General features: G+C 48.1%; 1 protein-coding gene across 1 annotated transcript in view; it reads right to left on the bottom strand.

The window, feature by feature from the left end:
* Positions 1–558: 558 nt before the first annotated feature.
* Positions 559–17,154, bottom strand: part of LOC140426964 (uncharacterized) — a 363,390-nt gene continuing 346,794 nt past the window's right edge. Inside the window, exons 18-19 of the mRNA XM_072512289.1 lie at positions 9,920–9,958; positions 559–2,837 (exon numbers count right to left, since the gene is read on the bottom strand). Coding sequence (XP_072368390.1) covers positions 2,835–2,837; positions 9,920–9,958 — 42 coding nt within the window. The 3' untranslated portion in view covers positions 559–2,834. The remainder of the gene's footprint in view (positions 2,838–9,919; positions 9,959–17,154) is intronic.

Raw genomic sequence — 17,154 nt, 5'->3', positions numbered from 1 at the left:
AAACAAGATCACTTCGCAGTGATATTTTGTACTAATATAATATGTATTTGTGTTTCAAAAACTGATAATGTAAAGATGTATTCTAAATGCCAAAATCGGGCAGCATGGTGGCGCAGTGGTTCGATCCCGGCCCCAGGGAACTTTCCGTGTGGTGTTTGTGCTTTCTCCCTGTGTCTGCGTGGGCCCCACCCCCACAACCCAAAGATGTGTAGGGTAGGTGAATTGGCGACGCTAAAATTGTCCCTTAATTGGAAAAAAAGAATTGGGTACTCTAAATTTTTTTTTTTTTAATGCCAAAATCAAAGATATATTTACCACCCAAGCTTGGAAAAATAAAGTGGTTGAATGAATGGATTATGGAATGATTAACAAGTTGAAAATCACAGCTAACATTCACTATTTCCTTGCTCAAGATAATGAAAACAAAGGAAAACTGCTCTTGTGTTTTCACCTTTTCACAAAAATCAAGTTATATGGACAGAAAATAATTACTTGTAGATGCAATTCAGGTGGCTAGCACAGGCTGAAAAGTTTAGTTTCACTTGCCTAACTTGCATTTTAAAAATAACCTTCAAATATATAAAATATTGAGACAAACAAGAAATTATTTTTATTTTCAATGTAGAAAGCTAAGAAGGTACTAAATGTAAAAAAACATAAACTACCAAACATGTTTATATCAGCATGTTTCTATACTGGATGATCTGTGTGGTTAATGTAAACTTGTGAGTGTAACATCCCTTAAATTGTTGAAGTAACAGGAATATTGTTTGCAAGAATGTCTTTTGATTGTATAGCTAACAGAGCAGAAGCAGTGTACTGGACATCTGGAGGCATCGTGGAGGTAATTTTCCGAATATCTGCTGATGTGAGTTTCTTTCCCGTAATTGAATATTGGTAAATTGTGGATATTGGCTCAAAGGTTCTCTGTCACCGGCAGGTACAAAGAAGATGATCTTATTTTGCAAGATATATAATAGCTGCCAGTAATTGTCACTCTAGTCACCCTTTGATGTCCAAGAAGCCTGTCAAAATTTCATTTTGTTGGCTGTAAGTTCTTTGGTGACAAACGAGACTGCTACTTTGCAGAGTATGAGTATGGAGACTGAGCAGTGGATCACTGAGTTATCGGATAGGGAATTGTTGTTTTTGAAGTTCGACTTCCTCCGCCATTTTTATTTAGCAGCAGCAATTCAATAGGATTCATAGTAGCGGGTGTCTTCACGGGTTGCTTTTCACCACGCTCTCTTATCTTAAATTGTTACCACTCCTGGACATCTTTTTTGAACAGTTTCAGCTCTGCCTCAAGAGGAGTCTTTATGACTGAGCACCGCAATTAGATTCCCAGTTGTCACTGCACCATAAAAGATTTTCTTTGGGATCTGCTCATCAGTTACATTATCTGACCTTCTTGATCAAGGCATCTATGCTTGGCATGTCAGAACTCACCATCTGATCTGATCTCCATCTGGTGCTCTGGCTACCATCATCTCGGATTCAGTCTTGAGATGGCTGGCTGGACTACCTGCCTGTTTCAAATAGAGGGGAACTTGTAATATGCAAATCAGAGTCCTACAAAATGCACAGGACCCTGACTGTAATTTCGAGCTACATATTAGCAGATCAAGCGCCACACACACACACACTCCACACCATTGTACCAAACTGTGTGCGGCCGAGCCAGTGGTCTTTAAAGGGACTGCTGGAGAGTGCTCAAAATGTGCCCAGGAAAGGTTTTCTTTTTAAATTTAAAAACTGAAAATGCTTGAAATGCTCAGCAGGTCAGGCAGCAATCGTAAAGAGAGAAACAGGGTTTTAATGTTTCACGTCGATGGTCTGAATCATTAACACTTTCTCTCTTCACAGTTGCTGCCTGACCTGCTGAGCATTTCCAGCATTTTCAGATTCCTAGCATCTGCAGCATTTTACTCTTTTTTTAAAGATCCTTAGATCCACAAAACAATCTTTATTCTATCATAGGCCTGTTTTCTCCTTCCACAGCTCCAACTGCCAGCTTGTTCAGCATGGGAGTCAGCTGATACCTACTCTCCCACAACTGCAACAGCAACAGAGTGCCAACATGACGCGCTCACTCACTCAATGTCAGCTGGGTTCTGGTCTTTAAACACTCAGGCCTCATGCCAGAAAGAACAGCTGCAAAAGTGTGTCCTCTCTGCTTGTCATTGGTCCTCCTTCCGCCTTAGCCTAAAGCCCACCCTAGTTATTTCTGCAAATGCCTTGGAATGCTTCGTAGCAAATCCTGGAACATCTATCAAACACTTGTTTTCATTGTTAAGCACTTACTATGGCGATACTTAATGCACAGGTTTGGCTATCTCCTAACAGAACTAATACACGTATCCTGGTGAAGTGACCAGTTACACCGTATTACTTTGTTCACTTGGAAAGAGCCATCTTCAGAAATGGGATTGTTCAGTTCAGTTTTTAAAAAAACTTGTCGGTAAGTTTACTCCCTTTTACTAAAAGTTTAAAGTTCATTGGAATATTATGCAACTCAAAATAGAACCAGTCCGGCCACGTATGAAATCATCAATTCACGGCTTGGTGAACAAATGGGCCATTGACAAGGTTGCATCCCAGGTAAAGTACGGCAGCGGAAGTAGCCATCAGTAAAATTCATAACTGAAGCTTATTTTGTTGTATCTGAGTCCGGATATTTGGTCTAAGCTCGAGAGTAATATTTTGTTTCATATACCTCCGTCCTCGTCAGATCTGCAAGGCTTAATATATTATCAGCTGAGTTTCTTTACAAAGTGTTGAAGGACAAAATATATCATCATTATGTACACACTCCTTGCTTGCATAGTTGGTAATCACTGGAAAGAAAGCACAAAATAATTATTTGGTTAAAAATGTATATTTCAGCAAGATGGCATGCTTAATTATATTAATGGTCATCCAAAATGCCTTAAAAAGTACAAATTTGAAATGAAAAATGTATTATTTCCATGTGATAATGCCACTAGCAAAACCAGAAATATTTTTGGCTTACTAAGCCAAACAATCAGGTCCCTTTTGTGATTCCGGGATGCGCTGAACTAACAGCCAGTTGAGCAGTTAGGGCAAGTGCTGATGCCTGAGTATTCATTAGGCAGGCACAGCAAGTTAAAATTGGTCAGGGTCCTTTCTTGCATATTCATGCCAATATAATTAAACTTCATTCTTTTAACAAACTGGAAAAGGGTTGAATGGTATATTTGTAGGGCATCCAATAATAACTGGAATTGTGGGATTACCAGCTGAATAATATAGAAATACTGGTTAAAACATTGGCAGGAATTCTCCGGCCATTCACTGGTGGTGGGATTCTCTGATCCCGTTGGCAGCGCACCCCTGCCCGCGGGTTTCCCGGTGGTGGGAAGTGGCTTCGAAGGGAATTCCCATCGACAGCGGTGGGATAAGAGATTCCTGCCACCAGCGAATGCCGCACTGCTGCCAAGAACCACGCGGCTGGGAGGCCAGACAATCCGCCCTTTATTTCAGTTTCAACTTTAGTGAGAACTGAAATTCAAGCCCTCCAGAGGATATAATGGAACATTCTTTTGCAGATTATGGCGCGATTTACGGCTGCACCCCCGATCACCCCAAGCAATAATTGGGCTCAAGGATGCAGACACAATACAGCTCCTGTTTATTCTGTCCTTGTATCTATATAATACATTGTATGTATTATTATTTCTGATTACATAGAATTTGCAGCACAGAAAAATGCCTTTGGTCAATGCCGATGTTTATCACCAGGTCTCTTCCCAGCTACTTTATTTCAGCCTTTCCACATGTTCTTCTATTCCTTTCTTCTTGTACTGATCTCCATTCTCTTTGCTAGATATTTCCATCGACCATTCAACGGGTATGGTGCTTCACATTCTCAGCACTCTGAATAAATGGCAAAGCTTGTGCTAACTGGAGGAAGGTCTAATTATAGCATGACCTGTTTACACTGTTATGGGCCAAGGTTTAGAAAACTCCAAAGTATATCATGCAGTTCACCTGACCTACAATTGTTTATTTATTTTGGTTACGATGAGCACAAGGACCTGCCTTTCAGGTGTTATTCAACAGAGGCCTTAAGCACTTTAATCAAAAACAAAGTTTATTCTACAAATTTAGTTAACATTTTTATAAACACACACAGTTAACATTTTTATCAACTACCAACATAAATACCTCACACAGCTACAGTACTCTATGTTTTACCCTTAATAGATTTCCCCCCCTTAAGCTGTTCCAATTGAATAACAAGATCCCATAAACCAGTACCCCTTTTCAAAAGGTGTGGCCCAGCACACAGCATTCAAGACCTGGTTTGGATGCCCTTGTGTCCTTTCCAAAACAGCAGGGTTGACTTGTCTATCCTGATGAATGCAGGACAGAAAGCTTTAACAACATGCCTCTTTTCCAGCAATACTTAAGTTCCATTCTGGGTATAAAAGCACTCAGTCACACAGTGCCATTTTTTCTGGCACTAAACAGCCTCCTGCAAGATGGGTTGCTATTTTCAGGACAGAAAAGAAAATTGGATGAGTAGAAAGTGAAATAAAATGTGGATCAGTTTGATAAGAATAATCTCCTCAGTATATATATTTATTTACGCAAAGAGTAGTGAGGTCGTGGAATGCCCTACCTGCAACAGTAGTGAACTCGCCAACATTGAGGGCATTTAAAAGTTTATTGGATAAACATATGGATGATAATGGCATAGTGTAGGTTAGATGGCTTTTGTTTCGGTGCAACATCGTGGGCCGAAGGGCCTGTACTGCGCTGTATCGTTCTATGTTCTATGTTCTATGAGATGCTAAAATCTATCATGTAATTTGCCTGTGTGTACTTCTTTTCTGTGAAATCTTGCCTCCCGTTATGTTTTTGTTCCACTTTTGTGTCAACTTTTCCATTATAAATTCCACTGTTCACATGTATGATGATAGCTGTCCATGTCAACTTGTCATACTGTGACATACCCTCCTACCAGTACTGGTGATGTAAAGTCTCAGTTTTGTATCTCCTCAGGTTCTCAGCCTGTACTGTTCCAAACAATGCTACTTGTTTGCTAATATCAAACCAGGATCTTATATTAAAAATCTTGGCCGGGATTCTCAATTTCCCACTTCGAAGATCGGGAATCCTGATCGGGCGGAGAATCCTGCAACGGACCAAAAACAGTACGCGTTCCCAGTCTCTGGTCCTGCCAGCAGCAGTGGGCATCTCATCCCGTGCCGGTAGGAACATGCAAACAGCTGAATTGCATTCATTAGAATGCAATTAACAGGCTGGAACTCCAAGTCGCTCCTCCTCCTCCCCCCCCCCCCCCCCCCCGCGCCCCCACCCCCAAATGTTATGCTCCGATCCCCACAGCGGTGACTCCACCGGGTGGATTTTGGTGCAAGTATTGGCAAGTGCAGTCCTGGTGCAATGGACCCAAGGGGTCAGCCCATTGCTCATGTGTCCCTCTACCACTGCCAGGCTGCAGGGAGAGGGTCCCCCAAGGGTCCTGGGGGTTGGATGGGCTCAGGCTATGGGTAAGGGGTTGACCCTGGGACCCTCCCCAGGATGGGGGTCCCAAGTCTGGACTGCTCTTCAGGCCTGGCATGGTGATCTCAGGCAGCCCTCTGTTGAAGATCTTCACCCTGGTTTGACCTGCTCACTCTGAACTGCTCTGCCTGACAGCTGATGAGCAGACCAGCAAGTTCAGTGAAGAATCAAGCCAGGAATACTTTCCCTCTCCTCACATCTTCGCCTTCAGCCCTATGCTTTTGAAACTGCTGTTTTTTTCAAATAAATTTAAAGTACCCAATTATTATTTTTTTCCAATTAAGGGGCAATTTGGCGTGGCCAATCTACCTATCCTGCACATCTTCTGGGTTGTGGGGGCGAAACCCACGCAGACACAGGGAGAGTGACCCAGGGCCGGGATTCGAACCCGGGTCCTCAGCGCCGGAAGCAGCAATGCTAACCACGCGCCACTGTGCTGCCCTGAAACTGCTGCTTTTTGAAGTGTCAGAACCTTCTTAGAAATCCCACAACACTTGAAAAGGCTTGAAATCCCTGAAATCCCTTGAAATGCTTAGCATTCATTCAATTCCGCAGAGCAGCACCAGTAACATGCCTTTTATTGACAGTTTAATGGCTTAAACACAGCTGCCAGGTGGGCTGTTTATTTATCTTTCCCTTCATACTCCAATACATCTGAGGTACCCTCCATTGATCCTCGCCCCAATCTTTATGAACATTCTTTTTATGATTGATAGCTGCTGACCACTTCAAAGCAGCTAAGTGGTTTCACTTCCTCTTTCCCGTGGTAGGGGATGCCACTCCTTGATGAGGGGTTGGAGTAATCTCCTTGTGGGAGGTGTGGTCAACATTTGAATTGTGAGGAGGAGGGAGCCCTGTCCCTGGATGCTGGGATCGGGGTGCACGTTCAAAATGGCTGCCCAACCCCAGTAACTGCAGGGAAACTGCCGTGTTCAGTGATATGCATATTTTTGCATAGTCAAGGCATGTGAATCTGACCCCGGTGACGCTCCTAGCAGCAGCGGGTCACAGTCCCGATTCACTGCTGGCGGGAGCACAGTAGTGCATGTTCAACCATTGTATTAGATCATGGCTGATCAAAATCAATTTTACATTATAAATATGGGCATAGGAAATTATAATGGAAAATAAAAAGATAAGCACAGAATGTATGACTTTAAAATAAAAACGGAATTAAATCTGCGCTGTCTCGTCTAATTCTTATTCTTCAAACCCAGTTTCATCTGAAGATACTTTGTCTTCACTCCCATGTTATAATAATTCTGGAAATCTACTTTCACCTAGGCCTTGTTTTATGTAAAATTTTACTTGCACAACCATGTCCACATGTTCTGGGCGTGTCCTAAACTTAAAGGATATTGGCATGGGTTTGCGGACGTCATGTCCAGAGTATTGAAAACAAGGGTGGCAATGAGTCCAGAGGTGGCGATTTTTGGGGTGTCGGAAGACCCGGGAATCCAGGAGGAGAAATAGGCAGATGTTCTGGCCTTTTTTCTCCCTGGTAGCCCGGAGACGGATATTATTAGCTTGGGGGGACTCAAAGCCCCTGAAGTCGGAGACCTGGCTAACTGACATGACGGGCTTTCTCGGCCTAGAGAAGATTAAGTTCGCCTTGAGAGGGTCATTGTTAGGGTTCGCCTGGAGGTGGCAACCATTCATCGACTTCTTCGCGGATAATTAATCGTCAGCAGGGGGGAGGGGGGTGTAGGGTAGCGTAGAATAGGGGGTTAATTAGGTGGGCCTTGGAGAGATGGGAGTCGGTGTTTTGCACTATGTTTATTGTTCTTTGTACATTGTTTTTATACTGTTGCTGTTTGTAATGCCAAAAATACCTCATTAAAATTGTTTGTTAAAAGGGTTTTGAATGGCGTTATGGCACCGGCGGAAGGGAAGTTAACAGTGGTGGTTGTGGCATTGGAAGCCGAGAAGGCGTTTGACCGGGTAGAATGGGGGAATGGGGGAATGGGGGGGGGGGGGGGTAGAGCATAGGGTGTCCTTATATGCCGATGACTTGCTGTTATATGTGTCGGAACCGAGTGTGTCGATAGGGGGAATATTGGAGCTACTGCGAGTATTTGGGTCTTTCTCGGGGTACAAGTTGAACCTGGACAAGAGTGAGTATTTTGTGGTGTCTCGGCCGGGGGTGGGGGCAGGGGTGGGGGGGGGGGGGGGGGGGGGGGCTGCCATTCCGGAGGGCAGGGACTCACTTTAGGTATCTGGGGGTGCTGGTTGCCTGGGAGTGGGGGAGGCTTTGCAGGTACAACATCTCTAGTTTGGTGGGGAGAGTGAAAGCCGATCTGGCAAGGTGGGATGGTCTCCCTCTGTCACTGGCGGGTTGGGTACAGGCGATTAAAATGAATGTGTTGCCGCGATTTCTGTTTATTTTTCAATGCCTACCGATTTTCCTGCCAAAGGCTTTTTTCAGGGAGATTGAGGGAAGGATTACCTCGTTCATATGGGGAGGGAAGATGGCCAGAGTGAGAAAGGTGCTGCTACAGAGGGGAAGGCAGGCAGGGGGTTTGGGTCTCCCGAACCTGATGTACTACTACTGGGCGGCGAATGTGGAGAAGGTGCGGAGCTGGGTCAGAGGGGTTGATTCCCAGTGGGTCAGAATGTGCAGGGGGTCGGGACTGAAAGCACTAGCAACAGCACCGCTCCCGATAGCTCCGGGTAAATACTCAGGGAGTCCGGTAATAATAGCTTCATTGAAAATCTGGAGGCAGTTTCGCCAATACTTCGGGTTGGGGGCAGGGTCAAGGGAAATGCCGATTCGGGGGAACCACAGATTGAGCCAGGGAGGTGGGATGGAAATTTTCAGAAATGGGAAGAGAAGGGGATTAAGACGCTAAAAGATTTGTTTCTTAGGGGTCGGTTTGCAGGATTGAAGGAGCTGGAAGCGAAGTATGGGCTGGAGCAGGGGGAAATGTTTCGATACATGCAGGTTCGAGATTTTGCCAGAAAGGAGATACAGAGCTTCCCGGAGGAACCGGCCTCCACATTGCTGGAGGTGCTGACGACAAGGGGACTGAAGAAGGGGGTAGTGTCAGCGGTGTACGGAGCTATTTTGGAAGAGGATAAGGCACCACTGGAAGGGATCAAAGCAAAGTGGGAGGAAGAGTTGGGAGAGGTTATAGAGGAGGGGGTCTGGTGTGTGGTGCTCCTGAGAGTAAATGCCTCCACCTCATGTGCGAGGTTGGAGCTGATACAGCTGAAGGTGGTATACAGAACACACCTCACGAATGCGAGGATGAGCTGATTCTTTGAAGGAGTAAAAGATGTGTGTGAGTGTTGCGGGGCGGGGGGGGGGGGGGGCGCTAATCAAATTCATATGCTCTGGTCCTGTCCAAAGCTAGAGGATTACTGGAAGGAGGTTTTTAGGGTAATTTCCAAGGTGGTGCATGTGAAACTAGAACTGGGTCCCCGGGAGGCCATATTCGGGGTGTTGGACTAGCCAGGGTTGGAAACGGGTGTGGAGGCAGATGTTGTAGCCTTCGCCTCGTTGATCACCCGAAGGCTGTTGGGATGGAGAGCAGCCTCTCCACCCTGTGCCCTGGCGTGGCAGGGGGACCTGTTGGAATTCTTGACTCTTGAGAAGGTTAAGTTTGAACTGAGGGGAAGGACGGAGGGGTTCTACAATTCATAGGCATTATTCATTATGCACTTTCAAGAACTGGATAACATCGAACATTAGTTGGGGGGATGGGTGGGAGGGAGGGGGGCTGTGTGTATTAAGGGTGACTATGGGTAATCCCTGATTCCTTTTTGTCATTTGTTTATGTAAACATGCGGGCTAATGTTTGGGGGTTGGTGGGAGGATGGGATCGTTGTTATTGTTATGGGGGATTGACATATTTGTTGCTGATTATTGTTTATTGTTGGTGGTTGTAAATTCGGGAGAAAATTGAAAAAGGAGAATAAAAATATATTTTTTTAAAAATTGTTAACATTTTTTTTTTAACTTGCATGTACAGATACTAGACAGGATTTTCCTTCCCCCTCCGTGGTGAGTTCTGCAGCCGCAGAGGGCGACTCGCCAGTGGCCTGCAGTGGGATCTTCTGGTCCCACCATTGTCAATGGGGTTTCCCGTTGAACTTGCCCCTCGCCACTGCGAAACCTGCAGCGGGGTTGCACCATCAGTCAGACCGTAAGATCCCGCCAGCCTGAATGGCCAGAAAATCCCGCCCACTGTCTCGGCATCTCCAAACACTGAATTTATTTGTTGAAGAGAACTGGGTTGAATCAATCTTTTTGCTTAGTCTTCTCTTGCACATTTTGAACATATTTATGGATTTATTTCAAGAACCTTAAAGTCATATAACATTGTGATTGAATGTTCCTGGTTGAATTATGGAAGCATAAGTAGGTTACCTTTTGCCAACATCCTGGAATTGGCAGACCATCTGAACCCTATGATGGAAACAGACACAGGAATGTAATGAATTAATAATCTCTACTTTATCCTCATTCACTCATACATTTTCTTTATAACACTCCTTTTGGGAGTCACATGAAAATCATGCTATACAGTGAAAATGCTGGACAAAGCTTATCTTCCAGAAACTGTGGAGAGAACATATAAATTTACCTATCAAATGTGGAACCTTTGGCATAACTGGATGACTACGTCATGCCGGAAACATTAAATTGTCTGTTTTCTACAGGGATACTACCTGACCTGACTTCCAGAATTTTAGATCTCTAGCACCTGCTGCATTTTGCTTTTTGCTTATATTGGATGGATTTTGATTTTATTTAATGAGAACATTAACGGCACACTTTTTATGCAGGAATGTAGGTGGCCAATCCATTTCCGACACAGTGTTAAATAGGTTATGTATGTGATAATAAAGATACGCCATGGCATCAAGGCTTTCAATTTGCAGCTGAAATACATAAAATATTTCAGAAAGTGTTAAATCACTGAAGGCACAGGCAGGATCTCATTTAATTTCACACTTAAAGAAATTAATCTCTGAAAACGCAGCAATCCAACTGTATTCCGCTGTGGCACTATTTGACATTAGTAGCACAAACCTAAGTGAATCTAAATTTATCAACTGTCTATTTGGCAGCAGGGCACTTGTGGACAATGTGGGATTCTCATATACTCAGATATTTTTATATTGAAATATGTATGCCTGGCATGAGGGTTATGATTGAAGATTAATCCAATGGTTTAATAGAATAGAAAGCAGTGATTGAAATGTTGTTACACTGTGACAAGTTATACACAATTGGGATATGGAAACAATTACTTTGAACAGAAAACAGCAAAATATCTGTTGTAAGTCATAAATGGCATGTGCTATGTTACAAGCTGCAATACAGAGACGTGTATTACAATTAGCTCTGGATTTACATTGTAAAAAGGGGTTTTGTTTAAGGTTAGAAAGATTTTCAGTGTTCAGTAACTGAACTCCAGCACAGAATCCTTGCAGCGCAAAAGGGCCATTCAGCCCGTCGAGTCTGCACCGACCCTCCGAAAGAACATCCTGCCAAGGCCCACACTTCCGTCCTATCCCATAACCCCATCTAACCTGCAATAGCACTGAAATAGTCCTTATCAAAGTGACAAATGACATCTTATGAGACAGTGCCCATGGTAAATGATCCCTTCTAACTAACCCTTCTCAATCAGGCTGCAGTGTTTGACATAGCTATCCCAATGGACGCGATTCTCCAGAAAGATTTCTAAGTGTGGTAGCGAGCGGGAACTGCTGTGAGCTTCCCAGCACTCGGTCCAGAGAGGCTGGCAATGCAATACAATGTTAATTGGTTCATGTAACGAGGCCACATGGGCTTCACGCTGCAAATGAAGGCTCGCCAGCCAATTCGCCGGGCCCGCGCTCGCCAGCCTCCCGCTAGCAAGGTCGAGCTGCACTTAAAACAGCACTTGCACGGCCAACCCCACTTAGCTCATGGACATGGTGCCGAGACGACCATCCCCAAGATTTGGAGACATGGACCTGGGGAGGCTCCGAGATGCAGTTGAGGCCAGGAGGGATCTCCTGTTCCCCCGAGGATCCCAGCAGGTGAGCCACAGGGCAGCCAGTGCCGTCTGGGATGAAGTGGCAACGGCCATCAGCTCGGGAAGTACGACCAGAAGTACTGGCCTACAGTGCTGCAAGAAGGTCACCACCGGCTGCACACGTGAGTTCACCCCCCCCCGGACACTCATCCCCCACCCCACACTGATCACATGTTCATTCTCCCGCAGGCCCTCCAGCCAACGACGCCAGCCCATCCGGGGTGGCCCCTCCCCTGGCCCCCATGAGACCACCTCGAAGGAGAGCTCCGAGGATGCCACCGTGAGGCATCACAGCTGTCATCCCCACCCTCCACCAGCCCAGAGACATGCACCTCGGTGGGCAACGTTAATGGGCAGGCTTCTGGGGCACAATCTGGTGAGGGCCACACAGTCGTGACGCACATCAGGCGGAGGCTGGAATGCCCAGGCGAGACAGCAGTCGGAAAGTTGCAGGATCCCAGGTCCCAGCTGGGTCCCAACCAGATGCTGGGGCTATGGAACATGCTATCCCGGAGCTGATAAAGATGCTAGGGAGTGGCCAGAACATTCAGAGGGAGGTGTCAGCGACACTCCAGTAGGTCCAGAGCCGATTAGAGAGTCCCAGAGGCTATGGGCGCAGGAGATTGCGCCGGCAATGCCTGGTATCTGGACCAACACTTACAATTAATGTTGTAAGAGCCAAATGGGGCCTTACATTTCAGTGTACTGAAATATGGGTGTTATGCATGAAGTTTTACCAAATGACAAACACAACTGGAAATCATGAAAAACCCAAAGATATTTTCCCACCACATTCTACTGACAATGCTAATGAAACATTTCTTTCTATGGATGTAGAATTTGAAATAAGTAGAGTTACGTTAAACTTATAAATGACTCTCTTTCAAGTGACACATGTTACTATGCACAGTTCAGACCTTCATACCCCAAAAAGACTGGAGAAAATACAAAAAGATTCATAAGGATTGTCCAAGGACAGAGAATAAAATTGAGAATAAAGAGAAGTTGGAAAAAGGGATTGTCACCTTTGGAAAAGCAAATATTTTTGTTTGACCTGATCAGAGGCCTTCAAAATTGGCAATGGGTTGGACAGGGCAGAAATTGAGAGAATGGGCGCGATTTAATGGAAAAATTTGTCAGGGCGCAATCTCCCCAGCAGGGAACAAAGTCCCCCAGCGAGCTTGTTTGGCTGCGTGTTTCCCGGCACTCTCGGTGCCAAGAAACACGTGGCTATTCAACGCAATTCGCTTTGAATAAGGGGCCTAAACAGGGAACGTACGGCCGAGACCTCACATAGCCCCGTTTTTTACAATGGGGAGCTCTGCTCGCTGGAACTCTCCGTTGCAGTGAGAGATCGGGCCGCCATTTTTAAATGCCTACCCAATCTCTGAGACCCGGAAAAGAATCCCCGACCTGAACGCAACATGGGAGGGTCCCCCGGCCCACACCCCCCAACACCCACGGCGGACAACCCTGGCCTGATCGTGCACACACAAAAAATGCCAGCTGGACACCTTGGCAGTGGCCCTGCCAGCACCATCTGGACACCTTGGCAGTGCCAGGCTGGCACCCAGGTGACACTGCCAGGGCACCACCCTGCCCAAAGGGTATGCAGCTGGCGGCCTTCGATCCCCTTGGAGATCCCCATGAGTGCTGTTCCGGCGGTTCCTGTTTGTGGAGACCAGTGCCAAATAGCGCTTGCCCGAGGTCCTTGAGGTGCAGGAATTGAATCACAAAGTCTCAGGTACCTCAGGAATCTGCATATTAGAGTATGCCTCGCTCTAATATGCAGATTTGCTCAAAAGTGATCCGCCCTTGGTGGGCGGGATTCCCGTTGCAACAGCTCGCGGGATTGCGTTGAATCTCTTGAGGGGTTGCGAGCCGGGTAGATCCCAGGAGCGGGGTCTCCCAACTTCCACGTTGCATCGCGGCGAGCTGCTTTTCCGACGCAGGTGGCCGGAGGATCGGGCCTTCTGTCATTTTGGATGGGATTAGTGGGGGTGTTTCTCGATGGCCCCGTTGGCGCGATCGTGGCCCATATTCAATAGCACTTAGTGCCGGCAATGAGCCCCCCCCCCCGAGATTCCTGACATTATTGGCTGCCTTGCTGTTTAATTCACCGGACACGTGCTTCACTCCAGTCAACACACAAGCATGGCAGCACACAGACTTGCTCCTTGCTTTGGGGATGCCGACTTGGCCAGGCTTCTCGACACTGGGAATGTGAGGTGGGCCACCCTGTCCCCCCGAGGGAGTCGGAGGACCAATATCACCTGGGGGGCAGTGGCAGCGGCTGTCAGTGCGGGCAGCATGACCAGGAGGACCAGCGTCCAATATTGGAAGAGGTTCCATCTGCTACCCCTCAAATTTCCAAATCCCACACAGGTCACTGGCTGACACCACACACCCTCCCCACATTGGACCTTGGTGCTTGTTCCTCAGAACCCACTAGCACCCACCAGCACAACCCCTTCATGTCCAGTTGCGGCGCCCAGACCTGCCACCAGCTATAGACCCCTTGATCCATTAAGTGTGCGGCTCACAATGCCCTCACTTTGTCCCCGCAGGACAAGAATCCCTGCAGGAGAAGATAGCCCATAATAAGCGAGAAAGGGCCAAGATGGGGAGGCGGATGCCAGAGATCCGAGTCCTCATCCCCTATGAGGAATGGGCCCTGGAAATTGTAGGTTTGTCTGAGGAGAGAGCAATCACCAACAGCGAGGTTGGCCTGCGTCAGAGGGGTGAGATTCCATTGCCCCTTCACCCAGATGACCAGTCTCAAGTGAGTCGTTCATGTCAGACAAAATGATCCTTCCCTCTCACTGACCACATGTCTATTGTCCCGCAGGATCACCATCTGGTGAGGCCGGGCAATCTGGAGTCATTCTCTCCAGCCCCCCGCCACCCAAGAGACCACCTCAGAGGAGAGCTCAGAGGAGACCACCATGGAGGCGTTACAGCTATCACCCCCATCTTCCACCAGAGAGACATACACCTCGGTGGGCGACATTAGTGGACAGGCTTCTGGGGCACAATCTGGTGAGCATCACAGAGTTGCCGATGCACATCAGGTGGAGGCAGGAACATACAGGGGAGACAGCAGTCGGAGGTCTGCTGGATCCCAGGGCTCAGCTGGATCCCAGACAGATGCCAAGCCCCTGGACAAGGTTCTCCCAGAGCTGGTGCAGATGATATGCCAGAGCCGTGACATTCAGGAGGGGATGTTGGGTACAGTCCAGTGATCGCAAAGCTGATTGGAGGAATCCCAAAGGCTCCCGGCGTAGGAAATGGTGCCGGCAATGCGTGGCACCGGCACCCGCAGTGGAAAACCTGGAGCAGTCTGTACATGTCTTGAGTGACGGTGCTCAAGGCGTGGCTCAGTCTGTGACAACCATGGCTGAGGGCCTCGACATCATGTCCCAGTCACTGAGGGACATGTCCCAGCCGTGTCTCAAGGGCAGCGGCAGAATAGGGTAGCATGGCGGCGCCAGTGAAACCGGTATGTCGGCCAGGGCCGTCCGGCTCCAGGCTCTCCAGAGGACGTCTGCCGAGGGCATCAAAGACCACAGGGTGCAGAAAGCAGCAGGCTGCCTACACCTCTGATGTGAAACCTGGGGACCCACCTAGACATAGCAGTAGACCATGAAAGTTCAAGAGAGAGGAGCACTGAGTGGGCACTGGCGGGCGGGGGTCACTCTCTGTACCCAGGGGGAATGGAAATGTAAAATGTTCACTATTAAAACATGCAACACCTAATACATCTGAAGCCCCTGTCATGTTAATATTCACTGCGGGCCTGGCTGCAGCCGACCCCATACCTCCGCTCCCCCCACCCCCTGGGCACTGTGCTCCAGGATCAAAAGCCTCTGATGCAGACCCCATTCAGAGGATGGGTGTGAACGCATTGTCAGCAGAGAGACAGGAGTTAGACTTTCAGAAGCTGAGGAGCACCAGAGCTTTTCTCACAGCAAGTGATCATCACTCTCCTGCCTTGTATAGTGACGCGTTGACCGTGCAAACACAGGCCCATCACCCTGGGTGATGCTACACAGACCCTTGGTGGGTGGAACAGGTGGTCGGGGAGGGGGCGATGTGATGGGGGGGGGGGTTGGGGGGGTGCTGAGCTGATCGATACAGCCAAGCCCTATAAGAATCTGCAGACGATAAGGCTTCCTCCTGGCATGCCGGACCCTTGCTGCCGGATGTCCTCCATCCTCCAGCTCTTCCTCGGGCTCGTCCTCCAGCCCCTCCTGGTCCGCCTCCTCCTCCTCGGACAAGGCCGCATGCCACTCCTCCTCCAGCACACTGCCTCACTGCTGTGCCAGATTGTGAAGGGCACAGCAGACCACCACAAAGCAGGAGACCCTCTAGGGTGTGTACTGCAGGGCATCACCAGAACGGTTCAGGCATCGGAACCACATTTTGAACAGTCCGTGCACTACTCAATTAAAGTACAGGTGGCAACATGGGTCTCATTATAACGGGTCTCTGGGTCTCCGCCTTGGTCCCAGGCCTCTGCGCAGGCGTCATCAGCCATGACCTCAGCGGGCACCCCTTGTCCTCCACGAACCAACCCATCATCCTTGGGTGGTCTTCAAAGACGGCGGGGATCTTCGAGTGCCCCAGTATGTAGCTGTCATGCGCACTACCTGGGTAGCTGGCACACACATGCATGATACGGAGGTGGTGGTTGCACTTGATCTGAGCATTTGGGGAATGGAACCCCTTCCTGTTAATGAAGAGCACTCCCTGATGCCCCGGTGCAGACAGGGCGACATGTGTACCATTGATTGACCCCTGGACCTGGGACATCCCGGCGATGCCAGTAAATCCTGCAGCTGGTCATCTTGGTGAGCCTGGTCCAGCTCAAAGGTGATAAAGTCTGATGCCCAGGCATACAGGGCACCCATCACCTCCCAGATGCACCTGTGGGCCGTAGATTATGAAATGCCACACAGGTCCCCGCTTGAGCCCTGGAATGACCCAGTGGCATAAAGGTTCAGGGCTGCAGAGACCTTCATGGCCACTGGGAATTGAGTCCTCCTCCTCTACGGGGTGCCAGGTCTGCAAGGACATGGCACAGGTGCCACACTGTCTCTCTGCTGAGACAGAATCTTCTGCAGCACATCTTGTCCATCACCTCATTGAATGACCAATGACGCCTGTAAACCTAGGCTGTCCCCATCTGGTTTGCTCTCAGCCTGATGGTCAGCTGGGTCATCAGGGTGTGAGGCGGTCCTCTACATATGGGGTGCCGCCTCCAGCCTGCCACATCGCTGCTGCCTTCTCCGGGGTCTGCCTGCCTTGGCTGCCGCAAGCAATGTGAGGGCATCGTCTGCAGGACCGTTATATATTTAAGGAAATGGAGAAGGAGAGAAACCGACAATCCATTAGTGCTTCCATCCCGGGACCCTCAAATCCTCCAAGCCTCCCGCACCCTTACGTCTTCCACCTTCTCTCCGAGTGCCATCCACCGAGCCAGTTGTGCTGGAAAACCTTGGTCTGCACACTCACCCGCAAGAAACATCAGAGAGTCGTGAACACAGCCCATCACATGAACCTGCCTCCCATCCAT

Source organism: Scyliorhinus torazame, chromosome 7, assembly GCF_047496885.1.
Source record: "Scyliorhinus torazame isolate Kashiwa2021f chromosome 7, sScyTor2.1, whole genome shotgun sequence".
In the NCBI taxonomy this organism is placed as follows: Eukaryota; Metazoa; Chordata; class Chondrichthyes; order Carcharhiniformes; family Scyliorhinidae; genus Scyliorhinus; species Scyliorhinus torazame.
The sequence above is the reverse complement of the archived record's forward strand: the minus strand, read 5'-3'. Positions and strand labels throughout refer to the sequence as shown.